The 20,849-nt window shown below is 42.0% G+C and overlaps 1 protein-coding gene and 2 non-coding genes across 3 annotated transcripts in view; all 3 read right to left on the reverse strand.

Moving 5' to 3' along the window:
* The window catches only part of lsp1a (lymphocyte specific protein 1 a), a 39,418-nt gene extending 24,204 nt beyond the window's left edge, over positions 1 to 15,214 (reverse strand). The window contains exon 1 of the mRNA XM_053426644.1: positions 14,695 to 15,214. Within this exon, the coding sequence (XP_053282619.1) occupies positions 14,695 to 14,753 (59 nt within the window). The 5' untranslated portion in view covers positions 14,754 to 15,214. The remainder of the gene's footprint in view (positions 1 to 14,694) is intronic.
* A 3,976-nt stretch (positions 15,215 to 19,190) lies between these two features.
* trnal-caa (transfer RNA leucine (anticodon CAA)) lies at positions 19,191 to 19,301 on the reverse strand. Its single transcript has 2 exons — positions 19,264 to 19,301; positions 19,191 to 19,236 (listed from the first exon to the last, which is right to left on the reverse strand). It is a non-coding gene; the product is annotated as a tRNA-Leu (tRNA).
* A 756-nt stretch (positions 19,302 to 20,057) lies between these two features.
* On the reverse strand, positions 20,058 to 20,168 carry trnal-caa (transfer RNA leucine (anticodon CAA)). Its single transcript has 2 exons — positions 20,131 to 20,168; positions 20,058 to 20,103 (listed from the first exon to the last, which is right to left on the reverse strand). It is a non-coding gene; the product is annotated as a tRNA-Leu (tRNA).
* Between the last annotated feature and the right edge of the window lie 681 nt (positions 20,169 to 20,849).

Raw genomic sequence — 20,849 nt, forward strand, 5'->3', positions numbered from 1 at the left:
ACGAGTGGGGATGTTAGTTTGTTTCAGGTCAGTACGGAAGTGAACCACTACTACTGTCGGTACTACTGGGGCAGCTTTGGCTGAGGGGTAGAGCGGTCTTCTTCCAACCAGAACTGTACTGTGTATATATAGACATACAGAGCATTTACCATACTTTATCTTTACAACAGATATTACTTTTAACCTGAGAAAAATATCACTGTTCCTGGGTTGTAGGGACACTGCAAGAAATACATTGATAAGCAGATAAAATCGCTCCATTGTTATGCCCCTGGACACAATTAGAAAGACCAATAATAAAGTTTGTGATGTAGATGGTTGGATAGTGGATCCACATTTAATGTTGGTAATACGAGGAGGGTCCAGCTGCAGTCTTGTGAAGCACACCCCCTTTAGTGAGTCCAAACCATGTCTATCTGAATCAGGAAGTTCAGCCTCCTTCCACTTCCTTCATGATCATCCTTCATATTTGCTGCTGGATACATTTTACTACTTTTAGAAAAAATGCACCTTCCACTTTGTCCAGTTAATGCACCAAGCACAAACATGTCTATGATGACTTGGCCTACAGCTAATGATATTCACTATCAATGAACTTGACTGATGATAATTGGCTATTGATCGACTGGCACCTTCCCTTGAATATTAGCTGGGACGTGATTTGATTGGCTGGTGCTTCCTCTGTGAAATGAAAGGTAAGCTTTTCAATGGAAGCAACCGAACCATGATACAGTCAATGCATGATGTCACCTCATTCAAAGTGCATGAAGCCTCCAACAAGTTATTTTGCTCAAAGACACGGAACTGGAAAAAAAAATTTGACAGAGAATCCCTGAAAGCTTGCAGAAGTAATCACTAAAACTGTCTTTTATGATTTCTCCACTGTGGTAGGGGAGAGTGGGGTAATGTGAGACATGGGGTAATGTGAGACACCCCCTGTATCTAGGCAACAGTACACATTTGTGGTCATGTGACCATTATGTTTTCAAGCCCCTCCCATTCCCCCCTTACCATGAAGGAGAAGTTGGTGCTGGTGCTGTAGAAAGTATGTTTTTTCACAAAAATTTGTTTTTTGCATGTAAAAGTAATTTTTCTTGCTTTGAACTTAATCAACTGTTGTGTCAAAACAAATTGATTCAGGTAGAAAAACCTTCCAACTTCCAACATATAAAACCATGTGATTGATGCTAGCTGAAGATTAGCCTGAATTGATAAGAGATGTTGTTTTTCTAAAACGGTGGCTGTGGGGTAAAGTGGGACAAATGCTGCGGGGTAAAGTGAGAAATGTAGCACGAGTTAAGTTTAGTCTTAAACATATTTTAGTGTAATATAACATTATATATGTTTTATTTTTAACGTCATAAACATTGTAGAAAAGCCATCATGCCAAGAAACTATACACCAGGAAGACAACCTGGGGCCACACAGCCCTCGCAGAGATGGAGAGTGCAGCCGCTGAGGTCATGCAAGGAAAGAAGTCCTTAAGAAAAGCTGGAAGGGATAGAAATATTGATAAGACAACCCTCAAAAGATTCATAAAGAAAAAAGAGAAAGGGAAAGTAAAATCAGTAGCCTGGGGTGCAGTAGCTGAGGTAAAGAGAATATTCACAGATGAGATGGAGGAGGAGCTTGCCAAACACTTGAAACAACTAGCTGACCAGTTCCATGGCCTTGCTCCAGTTAAGTGCCGTGAACTGGCATTTGAATATGCAGAGAAAAACAATATCCATGCAAGAGATCACATGAATCATAATAATCATAAATGTGCTTAATTGACCAATCCCCATGATTCTGTTACTAGTCCGATATTAGTGGTTGTCAATCTAGCTGTCGGGATTTTAACTATTACAACATGTGTTGTTATGGTAGTTTTAAAGTGGAAAAAGTAAGTGGATCACTTTACCCAGTAGCTAGGGTAAAGTGGGACACAAGACCACTTTTTAAAAAACAATCATATTTTCACTGCCCTTTGTCTTGAAGACATTCTGATCATTTCCATTCCTAGAAAACATCCTGAATTAATGGGAAATGTGTAAATTGTATTGATATATGCTTTTAGCTCGCCTAGAGGGGAGCAAATGTAAAAAATGTCTCACATTCCCCGTTCTCCCCTATCGCCACACAGAGGACTTCTTTCATCGCTGGTGGTCAGGAAACAGTGAAACTTTAACTGAGAAACATTTGTCCCAACACAAATTCCTGACTCATCGGCGTGGCTCGGAACAAGAGTGTAAAGTGGTGAAGAGGCAGAGATCCGGGCAAGAGGAACATCTGCTGGGCCTCAGGGGCGAAAGGACACGGGCTGTTTATCTTCAGTATAAACAAACGTGCTCTTCAGCTCGTGTCAGCATGACATCACTGTATTTATTACAAACACTTTTAATCTTTCTTCATTCACTGACGACGAGCCCAACATGAACACGCCCTGATTCATAGCTTCACTAGATTCAATGCCAGTGCCTCACCTCAGATGTAAGTGGTGACATGGCAAAGAGTATTTTTTGTCACATTGAAAATCCTACAAACATTTTTGGGTGGTTTTTTATTCAGATAAATGTAATTTCTTGTTTTTACTACTAAGGACTACATCCCCCAGCCATTTCTTCATCTAGCATTATTTCTTCAGAACCATAAATTAGGTATAGCTCTGTGATGTGTAAAAACCTACATTTTCAACGTGGAAACACAGTATCGGAGTTATCTTGTTGATTGTCATGAATCATAAATTCATCATAAATGAATTTACCTGCAAGTATGTCACTGTTTTATCTCCCCATATTAATACTGTTATTGTTATTTTGATCTGATCATTCTCAGTCTGATGATTTGATTGGAACAACTCTAACTCCTAACTTAAACTGGCTCTGCGGTACAGGCCCTGGTCTGTGTTGAGTTGTGTTGGGGACTGACAGGTCAATAAGCTCCATGTGGCTGCTCAGGTATCGAGTAACTCCCACTTGGCTTCAGGGTCACTAATAGTTCCATAATGGCCCGAGCCGCCACCTGCCCACCCACTTTCTCTAATAGAGGGGTGGATGTAGATAGTGCTGGCTGTGACCTTTGACCCTCAGCATCAGCATGGATCATGGTTTTGTCTTCATCTTCACACACATTTACAAGCTGCACCTTCAACTCTGACTCCTTGTCTTTCCTTTGTTATCATCACAGATTTCCATCATGTTAACTTCATTACCTTCACAACCTTTCACTCTTCTTTATCACTCGTTTTTAGTTTGTACTATTTCGCCTTGATCTTTGTTGTTTTTTAAAGGGGCAAAAGTTCGAATTCAAGGTTTTGTTATTCAGCTGCTAAAGGAGGAGACTGCCTTTGACTCACAAGGGGTTAAAGGTATGATCCATGGAGGGAGATCTAAAACCCAACTCCAACAGCATTTTATCATAATGTAGACTTGATCTGTCAAGTAAACAAAATATTAGGGCTAAACCAAATACTATGAGTGTTCACGATTACTATGCTTATCCATGCCCCAATCAGAGATATAGTAGGCTAATCCGACATTAACCATCATGCATCAAGATAAACTCCTATTAGATTATTTTTTCAGATCAGGAAATGAGGGTTAAGGACAGACGATGTCACACCCTGTTAAAGCCCTATGAGACGAATTGTAATTTGTGAATATGGGCTATACAAATAAAATTTGATTGATTGATCTTCGTGACAGTTTTGTGGATCATGTGACATCATGTGACAGTGGAACAGTGACAAGTGACTTTTGGTGCACACATGGGGTCTATACCTTCTCTGGACTTGGCTCACAAGAACATAAACATCTCCAGGGGTGCATGCAGGAGACAGAATGGAATATGTCAATTCTTGTGTGTAGTTTACAGCACATTAATACTAGTGTCTGTATTTATCACCAAAAGCTTTCAAATATCATTGTTTTTCCAGGTCGACATATTGATCTGCATCTTCCACGCGTATGGCTCCACTGGGTAATCACCAGCTGTGTTCTCACATGAGTCATTCGGATATTCTCTGGAGTTTTTACTGAGGGGCTAGCAGGAGAAACTCCGGACAAAGTCCTCTGCAACTGACTGGGACATTTACATTCTCACATTGAGACTCTCTGAATAATCTGGAGTCCACTGCATGTTTGCCAGCACCTCATGTTACAGGCTTAAAAGTTAAAAAAACTGCACTAGCAAGATATAGAAAAACACCAAGCATCTGGAATAACTTCCAAATTTTGTAGAGATGACCAAAAAGTTTTGTGTCAGATACATTGAGATGGAAACTATAGCAAATCCACAACAGTCTTTCCTTCTATTATGTCAGTTCTTAGTGTGACATATCAACAAAGCATAATATAAAAATCCATTTTTCTTGTTTCCCTCTCTCTGCTTACTACCTGGTAAGCAGGCAACATACAGACACAAACAACAGCTGGGGAACATAGACAGGCAGCTAAGGGTTACTGTCACCCTAAGAAGGTGGTTGGGACTAAACCCAGAGCTAAAAGAAGAGTGTTCTTAGATTCATCAGGTGGAAACAAACACTGCTTTATATAAAGGAAAATGTTGCCTTTCAGCTGCTATCAAGTTCAACATATAAACTTGAAGTGTGATGATAAATCCCCAAACATTATTTCCGCAGGTTTAAAACCTTGTATTTCATGCAGTGCTGGCTGAATCCAAATTGAAAACATACTGTGAAAAGATTCAAGTTTACCACAGCATCAACACCACCTGCTACTGTTTGATTATCAACTGACAGAGTCCTGCCGCCTCGCATGCAGCTGCACTCCTTTTAAACCTGGTTTCCAGTCTTTTCCACATAACAAATGGTACACCAGCATTTCCAGACCAACGAGAGTCGTTGAAATTATCTGACGTGTGGGCACTGATTCAGAGGTCGAGAAACAAGAAACTGATAATCTCTACACTTGCCAGCATCCAATCTACTTCCCCTTCCACTTTGCTTCCTGTGCTTGTCTTTCCTGTAGGCAGGGCAAGGACGAGCAGAGAGGAAACTGGCAAAGGGACAGAGGTTGAGAGGCCGGAGCACAGCTGGATGGGGGGTCAGCCTTTCACTGTGACCTGATGAGGCAAAACTCAGGTCAAAACATGTTTGGAGAGCAGCAGAGAGGCAGTGGTCAGTGCGTCAGGACGGAACATGGATCTACCTCTATTATTTGTTTATTAAATCTCATTTATCAAAACAACTCAAACAGCACAGCCACATCTAATTCAACCATGTTTTCCTGCAACATTAAGTGTGAAATGTGATTTACAATTTCAGTGTAAAATGTTACATTTCAAAATTGACCCAAACTGTTGTACTATTTAGATCATATTTGGGAAAATACTTTGAAAATCAGATGTTTTGCGTATTAGGACAAAAATTGCATTTGTGTTGGTAGTAAATGTATATGTAAGATGCATATAATACCTATGTGATGTCTTCCAGTTTAGGACAATAATAATTCCCTCCCTCCTCTGACATGATTACGACTGCAGAGGTCATAACAGAGGTACCACCTTCTACATCCTCCTTCATTGGGAGTGTGTCTGTGTTCATTCAGTCACGAGTGGTACGACTGATTTGTTGAGCTTGTGATTTAGGGCAACAGGAAAAATCTTGTTTCGGAGAATCTTTGATTCGTCATGAGCTGGATGTTGAAAGCTGCTCAGACTGTTTGAGCTAAACTCTGTCTCGTGTGCCCTCTCATTACGTCTCCCTTCTGTATTCAGTGATGCCGGATTCAGTCATACCTGGCACTAGCTCAAACATCTGATTTGGACTAAATGATTAATCCCCCCTCTGAGTGATTTTAAAGTACCGGAATTAACAGCAGCTTTACTTCCTCCTTCTCATCCTGCGTTTCATCAAAACCAAATCTGATTTTTCTCTGAGCCCATGTCATCTAATCTCAGTGACAAGGCAGAAATCCCCCCCCCCCCCCCTGCTCTAAACGCAGAGTGGGTCTGAACTGTATCAGGGTTTTGTTAGCTCTCAAGTCAATTGCAACAACAAACACAGAGCACTTTCTCCTCCTCAGTATCGAGCAGGTTTTCTCTTCTCCACAGTTTGTTGATTCTCTGTAAACTAACGCCAAAAACAAGTCTGAGCACGCGGCCTACCTGAATGCTTCCCCTGATAGCGGCTGACAAAAGTGGCTACAGCCCTGAAGATCAGTGAGACACAGCACAGTCAGTCAAACAAACCTGAGACCTGAGCTGTCAAATCAACACCAGAACAGACAAGTGTAATTAATAGCTGATAAATTAAAAATAAATTAATTTTTTACCTAAATTGGATATTCGAAAACATATAATTAATTTGGTTTTGTCGGTTTTATTTGTTCAGGTCTCATTTCTCTCACTGGTCACAATTTCTCAATCAAAAGAGTTTGATACTTTTCTGTGACAGCATTCTAATATTTTTCAGTTTTCATTTGATTAATCTGTAAATGAAAGATAAAATAGCAGATAAAAAATCAATCAAAGTCCTAAACCACATCCTGGTCCTGTCTGTACATGGGGCAAGGCAGAGATAGAATCAGGTGAACACGTTTGAGAGAATGATACATAATATACCCCTAATAGTGTTGGACTGTTTCTTTAAGTTACAGACAGCTCAGTGTTTTGGAGACACAGCTGGTTGCCAACAGATTGTATGAAGCTCCATAAAAGATAAAGAAGCCCTGAGTTCTGTGATGAAAAAAAAAATGCAACTGATAGTGACAACCCGAAACAAGACAAACAAACCCACAAAGCAGATGAAAGCTCCACCACACTGCCAACAAAACCACCAGACCAGGCAGCGTTGCTGTGTATCTGCCTGCACTTGCCCAGGCTTTAACTTTATTGTCCAGCAACATTTTACCGGAACCAGAGTGAATGAGGCAAACGGCTTAGGGTACACATGCCTCATCTGCTCTTTTGTAACTACACATGCTGTCATCGGCCGGATGACTCCGCTGAATGACATGATAATAACATGATCTGCTTACAGCCTCAAGGAGCCAAGCCAGTCTCCATATAGGTTAGAAGATGAGGAACAGTGAGGAGACGCTTGTGAGATGAAGTCATTGCTGTGTTGAGACTTGTCAGGGCGGCAGTGGGCACTGAATCACTCTGACGCGACAACAAAAAGACGCCACTTCTCAGGAACAGACAAAAACTCCCTAGAGCAGCCCGAGTTGAGAGGAGGGAGCTGGAGGCGTCAACCTGCTGACAGCAGAGTCAAACTGCTGCTTATCTTTTTTTAATGTGTCTCATGGAGACTGAGTCATGCAGCTGCTGTGACTTCCACCCAACCCAACGTGAAGAAGTGTCAAAATTGACATTGTGTGACAGTAATCAGAAATTACATTATATTTCAGGGGGTTGCAGGTTAAACATGAAAATGTATCTGTATAACGTTATATAGATTCTAAAGTGATGTTGGGCCTGCAGCACTTTAATACACCAGATTATGCTTTAAACTTATCAGGCCAAAAACATGTGGACCGGATCTGGCTGACATACTAACTAACCTGACCTCAGAGTGAAATCTGGTTTAGCCGGTGGATCACGGACACTAGGGCTGAGCTGTTTCTACTGTTGTTTGAGCCCCTGTTCACAAATTCTCCCCTGAAGCAGAGGAGGAGAAACATTTCTTTTTCTGGTTGGACTTTTCCTCCTCTCTTCTTGGTTTCAGACATTTTTATCCGAAATTGTAAAATTTCCTTATCATTGACAGCAGAGTAAAACTCAGGAGGAAAGAAGTAATCCAATTGGGAGGACTGCAACAAGGAAAGCACCTAATCACAAGGAAGTGTCTCAAAGAAGGCTCAGAGTGGTAAACCATTATTCCTTCTTTGCAGGAATACACAGCAACATGATGGCTACCAGCAGCCTGTGTCCTGGACACTTCAGAGAGAAGTAGTCAGTCAGATAAGGCCAGAGGTCGACAAGTCCCCCAACAGGAGACAGTAATCACCATGTTATGGCTGCATGTCTGAGTGCCCGCACCCCCCCATGCAGATCACAAATGGACCGATGATCCCTGAAGTCTGAGCAGCTTGCAGGTTTGTTTGCCCTCAGGATTTGACTGGAGGACAGTGGAAGAAAGCAGCAGCCATTGTCAAGAAGAGACCTTCCTGTGTTTGTTCAGTGAGAACCTTAACCGCCTGTAAAAAATAAAAAACATAGCCAGGGCGTCCTTCTCTAATACCAAATAAAAATACACTCGGTATCTGATTGCATCTGAAGCTCCATTTTGTCTTGAAGCAAAATTACAAAAATTACAAAGCAGCAGAAAAGAGGAGAGTAAAGGTGTAGAGGTTAGTTTACTCACAGTTTCCCTGAGACCAGGGAAGATGGGAAACTCACCAAGAATAGATGTGAGGAAGGATATTTTCTGTACACTTACTGTATAAATGAAAATGTTCTATGTAGTACCCACATTGGTAATTCATGCCCTAAGATTTGATCGTAAACAGTAAATGGCCTTTAGTTATATAACGCTTTTCTAGTCTTAATGAGAACAGGTTATTGTAATTAACCCACACATTCAGTGAGGTGCAATTCGGGTTCAGTATCTTGACCGAGGACACTTCAGCATGCTTATGGGGAAAGACTGGGATCGAACCGCCAACCTTCTGGTTAGAAGCACCAGCCGCCCCTTCGTACAAATGGTAACAATTGCTAGCCTTGAATAATGCAGTCGGTCTATGTCATTTGCCCTCACTCTCCTCTCTTGTGTAAACTCAAAGAGCCAGAACCTTGAAGTTGAGTTTCTCAGAGTGGTTATGAATACGTATTTATAAGAGTCAGATTTGTGGCTGTTGAAGAAACTGACTCCGAGGATCCCATTCTACAGGCTCTGATTTACAAGTACAAGTTATGACGAGCAACAACAAGCCGCGTCCCATCAACACTATGACCTCCAGGATATTTCCATAACCAGCTTGTTTTACTAGACCACCACCTTCTTAGTAAGTGATTCTACCCTTTCTCCTATCCTCCAAAATAAGGTTAAATAACATATATGTATTTTTCTCTCTATTAGAAAACCTCAGATTACATCATACACTTCCTACTGATGTGTCCTCGTTGAACCGAACCTTGAACTTGAGATGCAGTGAAAATCTCCTCCTCCATGTTCACACAGTATTTCGGGGTGACATATCATCGACCGAAACAGTGGGAAACAAGTCACACATGACAGCCCTACTTTTCAGTGAAACTCTTTCATTGCAATAAAAATTTAACAGGAGAAACTCTCTTGTTGACAGATCTTCCTGAAACATATTTGGCATCAGTTCCCTCAACCAAACAAAGCCCAGAACTATTTTCTCCAGTGGTGACTGACGTACCATCTGCTCAGAGCCATTTTGGCCACATGTGGGATAATTATTGTATTTCTAAGATAATCTGCCCTCTGTACAATGTACAATCGATAATACCAAATTTTTCACGATGTATGATAATTTGATCATTTTATGACACTTATCCAGAAGTTGTTATCTAGAACACTGGGTCACGTCTGTGTTTACGCATCTCCTGTCAGGTGTCCGCATGTTTAAGTCAACACACAGCCTGTCAGCATGAACATCGAGTCATTGTACCAAAGTTGATGGCAAGTCAATCAGGTCAAAGCAACATATTCACACATTCTTCGTAAGTTTATTTTTAATTAATAAGGTCAACTTTGCATGCCACCTTCCCAATCTGACATCTTTTTCTAAATTTTTTTGGGGCACATTTGCTCTTTGTGTTTTCAATTCATGCTGCTGCATCAATATGCAAACACGAAACGCCATCTTTCACCGGTTTGTCCACTAGGGGTGACGGTAGCGATAGGTAGATGCAACATATTGATGTCCATGGCAGCGCAACCACAGACATTATTATTTAAATGATTAATGATACTATGAATGATGAGGCTAATTCTACCCTATACACGACAGTTTTTATGTGATGATGGTTACAGTTACTATGACATAGATATGAGAATTATATCCCATTTTTGCATAGAGACCCTTATCAATTCTACACACTGCTCCTCTATTACAGAAAATGTGGAAAACCGTCATGTAGTCTCAGCCTTCAGTCCACGCAGTGCGCCTTGAGATGACCAGACCAAGCATCCCATTTGTGACTACTTGGGAGTGAGAATGCTCTCGTCAAACAGATAAAAACCTCTCATCTGCTCACACAGATACCACCTCTGGAAACAGGAAAACATGCTGTGTTTACTTTTCCTCTGTTCTTTTAATGCAGACAACCTGTGGAGGGGGGGGGGGGGGGGGGGGTTCAGTGCCCCAATCACTCATCAGCTAACTCTACCACCCTCTCCCCCCCCGAAAACATTCCTCACCATTTTATCTCCCTGTATCGTAAACACTGAGGTAACCCACACATGTGTGTGGGAATGAGGGGTCAGAGGTCACAGCGGCCAGTTTGTTTTGCCGCAGGTATGCCTCCTGGATGACATCAGCGCTGGCCAGGGGGTGTTTATCTCACCAGAAGAGCTGATTTAAAACAGATTGACCCTGGTGCATGCCTGCCTGATGCCACAGCCTGTTGATTTGAACAAGGATGTAAAAATCAAACCTCCTCTTTCATTACCCAGCATGGTAGAAAATGCTGCGTGCTTGAATATTGCTTCACTTCGATCTGTAATTGCTTTTACTTGTTTAATTTTTATAACTTTTTTAATTAGTTGCTGCCATCTGCATGTTGAATGGTTAAGTATGCTGAGTAAATAAACAGCATGTTAATGACCATAATTCTGACCTAATGGAAAAACACTAAATTACTGCAAAGCAGCCAGGTTCCTAATAAGCTCAACACTGAGAAATGCAGGATGAATCACATTGTGGGACGGAGCGGGTGGTGGGTGTGAAACAGCTCAGCAGAGATGGCTACGTACTGCGACTGTCTTCTGGCGTCAGTCTGATGAGTGATGTCAGCTCCTCCAGACTGATGCCATCTGCTGAGAGGACTGAGTCAGAGCGCGGCCAGCTGTTACTGCATGTGCTGCATGAACATACAGCCTGACAGCTGCTTTCACTGTGACTCAGAGGTCTACACCTCCACACTCAGACTCACAGAGCAGTAACACATTGCTACAACCCAGAGACAGTCATGCATCAGCTATCTGTACAGAGTCATCATGTGGAAAGTCACCAAGAGGTTTCTCTTTTACATTTAATGACTCGTGTCCGACAGCCCAATGTGATGGAAAACCAGGATGATGTGATATGATGACCAGAATGATGACTATCTTTTTCTATTCATTCAAATTAACAAGATACTTCAGTACTTCTAAAGTAGTCAAAAAACACTTAGGATGGATGTCATATTTTGTTTGAATCCGCCAGAAAATTGCTTAGTATTCCTGTTGAGCATGTGTCAGTGTTTGTCTGCCCGAAGAGTGACATTTTCTTTTTTGAATTCAGTTTTATGTCAGATTTTTATGATTCACTTAAAACCCTTACGAGTTGCCCTGTATTAATAGGTCCGAAAAATTCAGTGTTTTCACTCAGTGGGACGGATTTAAAGATGGGGAGACCTCTGATGATAATCCAACTCCTGACCCATGAACACAGAAGGAATCCAGACCTTGAGAAGCTGAGCTGAGCTGAGTTGCAGCAAGACTATGTTTAGTATAATGTTAATACATTCACAGGTGTTTATGTTTGCTCTTTGGATATAATTGTGCAATTCAAGTATATCAAGTATCGAGTATTAGCCTGGATGCCAGACGAACTTAGCCCCGCCTACAACATTTGAGGTCGGGAAGTTCGGTCTGGAGTCGCTCCGTTGGGGAGAAATTATGCCCGGTACGAAATCGACCGGGCCAATCAGATTGTCAGGGCGGGCTTTATACGATGATGGACAGATGATCAACGGTAACGTAATCAACCACGTCATCAAAGTGCGCTTAGGTTGAATGCCTGCCGCTGGAGAGCTGAGATGTGTAGATGCTGCATTTGAGTCTGTTTTAGAAGACATCGACAGCGCATTTCATTCATGAAAGAGAACGCGGAGGACGCCAAAGCGCCGCGCCGCTCTAATCCCTATCGCGCCGGCGCTTGGCTGTTCACACCGGACACTGAAGCGATGCTGAACCGCCGGGCAGCGCTAATAATATCACCCGTTGATCCAGTAGTATAAAAGCATATACTTACTTGCTGCTCCAACATTAAGCAACAGCATCCCAACATTTGTCTCTTTTGGTGTTGTCTTTATACCGAGGATCATACAACTCACTGCACTTCTCCACTTCAATTATTAATTTAATGTCATCCATGTTGAAGAACTTCTCTGCTGTTTGCTCCGTTAAATGTCGGGTGTCGAGGGTAAATTACGTATTCTCCACTCTAAGCCTATGTGGAGAATACGTAGCCCCCCCTCTCTCTCTTTTTATCTTTATCACTGCTTGTGTGGCTGTAGTGGATGGGCAGAGGGGGACATATGTCATTGGTAAAATTAAAACTCCAGGACAACAGAAGGGGAATTCAAAGTATGGGATGCATATTTGATAATTCATATCATATAAAATATGTCATCAATATCGTTTTAAATCATTTTTCAGTGTGTTTCCTGGCGCGATACGATCGCGTCAAGCGCAAAAAATAGATTCGACGCCGAAACGATCGCTGCACGGCACGAGGCAGCCTTGGCGCAGCGCGGTGCTTCAGCCTCCAGTGTGACCAGCACAAAGGTTTAACATGGGAGTGGAAGGGAGCCAGCTGTTATTTAAGGCTTGGCGCTGTGCTTCAGCGTCCGATGTGAACCCGGCGTTAGTAAATAACTCACAATGAGTCGCTTAACATACGTCACATACTACGTTGCTCTGATTGGTTGTAGGTCTATCCAATTGAGACAAGAGACTTTTTTTTCTGGTTCGGTTGAAACACGCCCCATAATCACAGCCCAATGGAGCGGTATCAGACTCACATTCTGACTAGAATTGTGAGTATGACAACGTCAGGCTAATCGAGTATAGCATTGTAATGAGAAAACGTTTTTTCTTTAAAGTTGCTTCCTTTTGTCATCAGAATCATGACCCAAGTCCATCACATGTCAAAGTCATGTGACTACCTGCTTACACCAGCTTTCATTGGCTGCCCTAGATTCAGATTCTAAATCTGATTCTATATGGCCCTACAGGCATGTACAGTCAGTCATCAAAGTTAGCATTGTCTGGTTCGTTCAGCACAAATGGAAGACCACCGACATCCCATGATATGAGGACTATTGTATTAACACACCAACTCATCACTGCATTCAAAATCACGAGTTAAAGATCGTTAGCAAAAAGTAGTAAAAATAATGGTTCTACAGAAAAATGTCCGTTGAATGATATATAATGTTACGTAATACAGTGTTAACACTGATGAGGCATTGAAGTCGCAGCTGTTCCAGTGGAGCTTGTTGATACTTTACGGTTAGACAGTTTACTACAGTGGTTCCCAACTCAGGGGTCGGGCCCCTCCAATGAGTCACACGATAAATGTGACAGGTCGAGTGATGATTGTTGGGAAAGGAAAGTTTCCCTTTTTTGTTACTTCCTTGGGCTTTGAACAGTTCAACATGATCTGTTTAAGAGAAAATGTCTCTTTAATGGAACGCTTCACAACTCATAGACCTGTGAAATGCAGAGGGGCACCAGAGCAGGAACTATTACATTTTTCTAAAAATAATTAGAAATATAAATTCTCTAGTTCAGTACTTGAAAAGATTGTGTTAGGATGTGTCATAGAAGTCATGTCCGACAGCAGGTTTTGACTCTGTCGTGTCTCTTCATGTCACAGCTCGAATGTGGTCATCTAATCTGACAACGTCACCATCCCGTAAACCAAAAATTTCCCAGTGATACAGTCTGAGCCGCAGAATGAGTTGTTATCTCCTCTGTTACAAAACCACAGGGAAGAAGGGAGGGAGGGGGCGGGGGTCACACTGGAAACCTGATCCAGGATGAAAACGCAGATATCCCCCCAAACTACAGGACATGTCGCCACCCATAAGCACCCGCAAAACAAAGGACTGACTCAGGTGACCTTTAACCTCTGTCACAGGTCACCGACACCACTTCCCCTCAGAGTGAGGCGGAGCAGCCTCGGGCGTCCAGCTCGTCCTAAACCTCAGAGTGAGTCTGGACTGAAAATGAAAAAGACAGATTTTACTGTTTACTTATGATATTAGCTTGTGATTTGTGATTTAAAAAGGAAAAATAATTACTGAGCATAATGATTTTTAATTGTTTCTTTGTTTTGCTCAATTAATTCATGTGAAAGGAGTTAAGTAGATTCCAAAAACAAAACAAATCCCCTGCACACAACCCTGCGTGACCCAAAACACTGCCACTAATCCCACTGTTCTCATTTAGACAGACGTGTTTACCACACACTGAAAATGTAACACAGACACACACAGGCATATGAAAACAATACTATTTATCTTCATCTGCAGGCTTTCTGCTGGCATCTTTTCAAAATTACAGTTAAAAGCTCACATTTCACATCTTAACTGATTTCTCCTCTGAATCAGAAAAGGATAAAAAGATCTTCACCTCATCTCTATTCCAACCAACCTTGAATGTGTGTCTTTGTGTGTGTTCAAACAGTGTGTTGTGTTTAAATATTAATCCTAGCTGCCTCTTTCTTTCTGTATGCGTACATCAAAAACAAACACAGCAGCAGCAGGAATGGAGAGAAATCAACCACATACCTCATCAGGTTTTGCAAACCCTGTTTGCTGGAGTTTCTCCTCAGCAGTGCGTTGGACATGTTGACCACTTCTCGATCTACTACTTCTAATTCTTCTTCTTCTTCTTCTTCTTCCCTTCTTCCTCTTGTCTCACCTCTGGCAGAAACAAAACAGATCACACCGGCCGCTGAGAATTCTTTTCTCCTCTTCTTTGACTCAACACTTGAAGGCAGCTTTCTGTCCAGCAGCAGTACTGAAGCCCGGTGCTCAGATTGTGCGAGACGCTGGATTGTGTCGTACTGTTACAGGCTCCTCCAGTGGTTACACACTCCCACCCACTCACTCACATGCAAACTTTCTTTCTGCTGTATATCACACACAAGGCTTCTCCCCTGCAATGCCTGTTGGGAATGTCAGCGGAGCTCAGAGTGACTACCTCCTCAGTCTCTCAGAGGCTGGGTTTTTAGTCATTAACACCCCCCCTCCTGCTGTCTCTCTCTCTCTCCCTCTCTCTACTACACACACACACACACATACACACACACACACACACACACACACACACACATACACACACACACAATACTTCCCCCCTCCCAGTCCTACATGTGGTTTTCATTGAAGAGCTCAGAGCAGCGGGGCCCAACATCTCTCTCTAGTCCTTTTTTTTTCTTCTCTTTGCTGCCTTTTCTCTGTAATGCGGGGTCATGTGGTCTTCCCTGAGGGGGAATATAAGATGATAACCCCCCCCCCCCCCAACAAGAAAGTCTACTAGTGTTCCCCCATCCCCTACAATTCAATCTCCGTGCGTTTGCTACAGCAGCAGATTAGCAGAAAACATAAATGTCCATCTGAAGTGGTGTCCGATGTGAAGCTAGGGAAACTGTAATAACTTGCATATTGAACATTTCACTGAATGTTTTTGGATAAATATGTTTTTGTTTTGTATATTACCAGAGCCCACATATATATGAGTTTTTTGAGAATTGTTTTTGCTGCCTAATAAGCGGATTTTCAGACATGACCTGCGGGTAGGAACTGGGTCCGTAGTTTACCCAGAGTTTCCCTTCACACATGTAAGACACAGCAGGAGGTTCTCTTCATAGACATGTTGACAACAGCAACAAATGATGCGCATTATTCAGGCGAGAGGTGGAGCAGCCGGCACAGGCAGGAAGGGACATATCCACTGGGTAGATCACATAGGATGATCATTAAAGCACCCGACACCGTTGATTGCACTTACTCTATAAACTCTCTTGACATGAGTGTTTGTGGACGCCGGGGATTTTCTCCAGGAGATATTTGTCTTTTTTTGTTCTATTCATTTTTAACCCCCCCACCTTCTCACGGTAAACCAGCGTGGAACCCAAATGTCCCAATAGCTAATCTGTGTCCATTCTGCGATAAAGTACGGTGGCCAACATTTCAGACCTACGCCTGTGTGAATTTGAGACGTTTACGAATGCGCCACCGGTTTTATATACGTAAACACACAGAAAACGAATATGCAGAAACCAGGAGAACCGAATTCTATCAAGGCTGCCAACATTATTGAAATTATACACACATATAATAGGGTTAGGGGTTATATCAGTATATACACTCAAGGGCTACTTTATTAGGTACACCTTGCTAGTATCGGGTTGGACCCCCTTTTGCCTTGAGAACTGCCTTAATTATTTGTAGCATAAATTCAACAAGGCGTGGCTTTTCAAACGATGCTCAATTGGTACTAAGGGGCCCAAAGTGTGCCGGGAGAATATCCCCCACACCATTACACCACCACCACCACCATCCTGAACCATTGATACAAGGCCCGATGGATACAAAGCAGGATGGATCCATGCTTTCATGTTGTTTACACCAATTTCTGACCCTGCCAATTGAACGTTGCAGCTGAAAGTCTCATCATACCAGGCAACGTTTTTCCAGTCTTCTATTGTCCAATTTTGGTGAGCCTGTGCAAATTGTACTCAAGGTTCCTGTTCTTAGCTGAGAGGAGTGGCCCCTGGTGTGGTCTTCTGCTGCTGTAGCCCATCTGCTTCAAGGTTCGACGTGTTCTGCGTTCAGAGATGGTATTCTGCATACCTTGGTTGTAACAAGTGGCTATTTGAGTTACTGTTGCCTTTCTATCATCTCAAACCACTCTGCCCATTCTCCTCTGACCTCTGACATCAACAAGGCATTTTTTTCGTCTACACAACTGCCGCTCACTGGATATTTTCTCTTTTTCGCACCATTTTTCATATGGTGTGTGAAAATCCCAGTAGATCAGCAGTTTTTGAATTACTCAGATCAGCAACCAAGTTCAGAGTCACTTAAATCCCCTTTCTGATGCTCGGTTTGAATTTCAGCAAGTCGTCTTCACCACGTCTAGATGCCTAAATGCATTGACTTGCTGCACAGGGATTGGCCGATTAGCTATTTGTGTTAAAAAATATATGTACAGTATATACTGATACTGTATTATTATTATATTAATCTTTATTCTAATAGTGTGTTTTGTAAAGGAAATGTAAACTTACAAAGCTTTTCTTTGATCTTCTTTCACAGCCATGGATGTTTGAATGGAGATATAGTGCTGCTTAAAGCTGATAACTTTTATGCCACCAGTGTATTTATTGTTCTATCAAAGAGTTCTGAAATTATTTGTCAGTCTAGATGACGTTAATATGAAAACCCTTAGTGGGTCTTGAACTTGCCCATGCAAGGGTCTACGGCATTGAAGGACTCTCGGGTTCTGCCGGAGGATGTTTCTCATTCTTGCTGACACATTTTGATCATCAACTCATGGTAGATACACTCCTGATCAAAATCTTAAGACCAGTTAAACAATTGCATGTTACGGTTTGAGGGAGGAGATGGACCCAGGATGCAGAGATTTTAACAAAAAGGGTATTTAATATACAAAAAGGTCTTTAACAAGACAAAAATAAAACAGGAACACTAACAAATAACACTGGTGACAAGGTGCACGGAAAACAAACCATATCGCACGACGTCTAGAAACGTGTAGAACAACAAACGAACCGACAAAGGGCTTGGGGAACACAGAGGCTTAAATAGAGACACAGGGAAGGCTGGGGTAACTAGCCACAGGTGCAACACATGAGGACTGGGCAAGACAATCACCGAGACAGGAAGTGACACACCCGAGAAGCTGGAAACAACACACAAGGAAGGAGAGACTACAAAATAAAACAGGAAACAGAACACACAAGGAGAAACAGAGTGCACACATGAAAACAACAGAGATCTAACAGTTAACAGAAAACACTTTTACAAAATCCTAACTGTTAGACCGTTACATTGCATGAATTTGCATTTTGCACTGTTGAATCTTAGGAAGGTTCTAAGTAGAGTTTCAAAATGCAAAAAGAAGAAATGGGAACAAGAGCCCAAAAGTTGTGAGCAGGCAATTTATTGAAAACAACAATTTAACTGAAGTACGCTGTTCATCAGCTGATCAAAAGTTTAAGACCACAGCTCAAAAAAAACAAAAAAAACTCCTAAAACAGAAATTAAAGTGTCAAAAACTGACTCAGTAATGAGTAGCTCCACCATTATTGTTGATCACTTCAAAAATTCGTTTTGGCATGCTTGATGCATGTGTTTCCAAAAGGCTAGAGCGAATGTTGCGCCAAGTGGTGAAGATGGCTTCACGAAGGGCATCCACTGTCTGGAACTGAAGTCCATTTTTGTAAACTTCCCTTGCCATCCATCCCCAAATGTTCTCAATTGGATTAAGATCAGGGGAACACGCAGGATGGTCCAAAAGAGTGATGTTATTCTCCAGGAAAAAAGTCTTGGTCAGACGGGCATTGTGAATTGGAGCGTTTTCCTGCTGAAAAACCCAGTCGTTACCACACAGACGAGGGCCCTCAGTCATGAGGGATGCCTGCTTCAACAGTGCCGGTGAGATTTTTTTGGGTCTACCACTTGATTTTTTTGTTCCATAACCCTGAGGATCTTTTATGAAATGCAAAATGACTGTCTTACTGCGTCTAACCTCAGCAGCGATGGCACGTTGTGAGAGGCCTTGTTTATGCAGTTCAACAATCCTACCGCGTTCAAAGACGGTGAGCTTTTTTGCCTTTGCCATCAAGAGATCTTCACAGTGTGATTACTTGACAGGAAATGACATGGAATCCAAATTTTTGCACAGATTTTGGCTTTTAAAGGCTGTGGTCTTAAACTTTTGATCAGCTGATGAACAGCCTATTTGAGTTAAATTGTTGTTTTCAATAAATTGTCTGCTCACAACTTTTGGTCTCTTGTTCCCATTTCTTCTTTTTGCATTTTGAAGCTCTACTTAGAACCTTCCTAAGATCCAACAGTGCATAATACAAATTCATGCAATTTTTTAACTGGTCTTAAGATTTTGATCAGGAGTGTATATTTCACCCATGTAGCTAACCCAGCACTGGACGATTGACCTCTGCTCGGTATTGATAGTGTCCACCTGCCCAGTATCGCAGAGGGAGAGGAACAACAGAAGAGCAGGGGAAAAAATATGTCAAGAGCGGGATTTGAACCGACGCCTCCACTTGGAGACCAGAAGACCCTTTGATCAGGAAGGAGCCTGTCCTTGAGTCTGGTGCCTTAGACCACTCGGCCACCCTGACATGTACATTTATCTGAAACCAAGAAATAAATTGAGCATTGATTTGAATTTATACCTGACTTATGTATAGTCCCTTTGACCAGGAGGTAGTCAGTCCTTGAGTCTTGCACCTTACAGTTGTGGGCTTGGTTGCAAATAACATATCATACATGCCATATTTGACAGATATAGAGATTGGAACAGCTGTAATGTCATATTCTTCACTTTTTATTATGTTGTGAACCAAAATGGGTGAGACACAAGGGCAGAATTGCTGCTCTAACCTGATCACATGAATGTCAAAATGAAAAGCAAGATGCTGTCTCAAGTGTGGCCTGGGCATTACACCACACAGCCACAGGTTCCACAGGAGCAGAGCCTGGTAGATGAAGACCCAGGACTACAGGAACCATGAGTGAGCCTGTATTCAGGGAGCCATTAGCCCACGTCTCTTATCGATTGAATTTCCTCTTTGGCCCATGAAATCAATTAGCATGGTGGATAAGATGCTTAAGAAAGTCCGGTTCTATTAAATGTTGACTTAATATTAGTTTACTGATGTCTATTATTTAAGGGTCCTCTTTGCTGCTGCAAATTTCCCTGTTGGACTAATAAAGGATTGTCGTACCTTACTGAAGTGCTTCTTGTTGCCCCAAACGCTCGCAAGATGTCACAGGTCCTGTTCTTATTGGGACAGTGTGATCAACAACTCCAACTTGATATAGTTCATCAGTGTAACTGATTGAGTTCTGGATGACTGTCATTTGTGATAAAGATATGTCAGGAGTGGGATTTGAACCCACGCCTCCATTCGGAGACCAGAAGTCCCCTGTGGCAGGAAGGAGTCTGTCCTTGAGTCTGGCGCCTTAGACCACTCGGCCACCCTGACAAGAAGCACATACCTGATCTGTAATTCATATCCATATGAATAAATACATAAGATGATTAGTCTGTGAGAGGTGCTTGGAGCAAATAGAAAAGCATCACATTTTAAAGTTCGACAAGTTTAACCAGGTTTTTATAAACGAGAGACGAGAGGCCCAAACACAGGAAACATTAATTCAGCAAATATATCCATCTTAGTGTGGAGAGGGAATCAAATCCACAGAACGTTATTTAACAATCTAGTGGAGCCAACATTTCCAAAGATATCTAAAATGTCAAGCTGACTTCTGTGTGTCTATGGAATGAGGCACACATATTTGTTTGGCTGGTTCTTCTTGTCTCTTCTCTCTTTAGATTTGACAAGTTTCCATTACACACTGATATCAACCATATTTTACAGAAAACCAAGACTGGAAAGCAGGAGTTACTGCTTGTTCCCATCTACTATTGCAATCGATATATCAACCTTAGAAACTTTAAAACTTTCTTTATTTTGATATTTTGACTTTCTGTTTCAATTTTATTGACGCTTCCACGTTTTAATTAACTAATAGAATATTTTGGAAAAAAACTTAGGGGCAAATAAAACTCTACCGCTGAACACAGCACCTGCGATATCCAGCTCTTCAGATTTTGTCTGTTTGCCGAGAGCTCACAGGTTTTGAAACGTCTCTCTGCCCTTCAC

Source organism: Pleuronectes platessa, chromosome 7, assembly GCF_947347685.1.
Source record: "Pleuronectes platessa chromosome 7, fPlePla1.1, whole genome shotgun sequence".
Taxonomy (NCBI): domain Eukaryota; kingdom Metazoa; phylum Chordata; class Actinopteri; order Pleuronectiformes; family Pleuronectidae; genus Pleuronectes; species Pleuronectes platessa.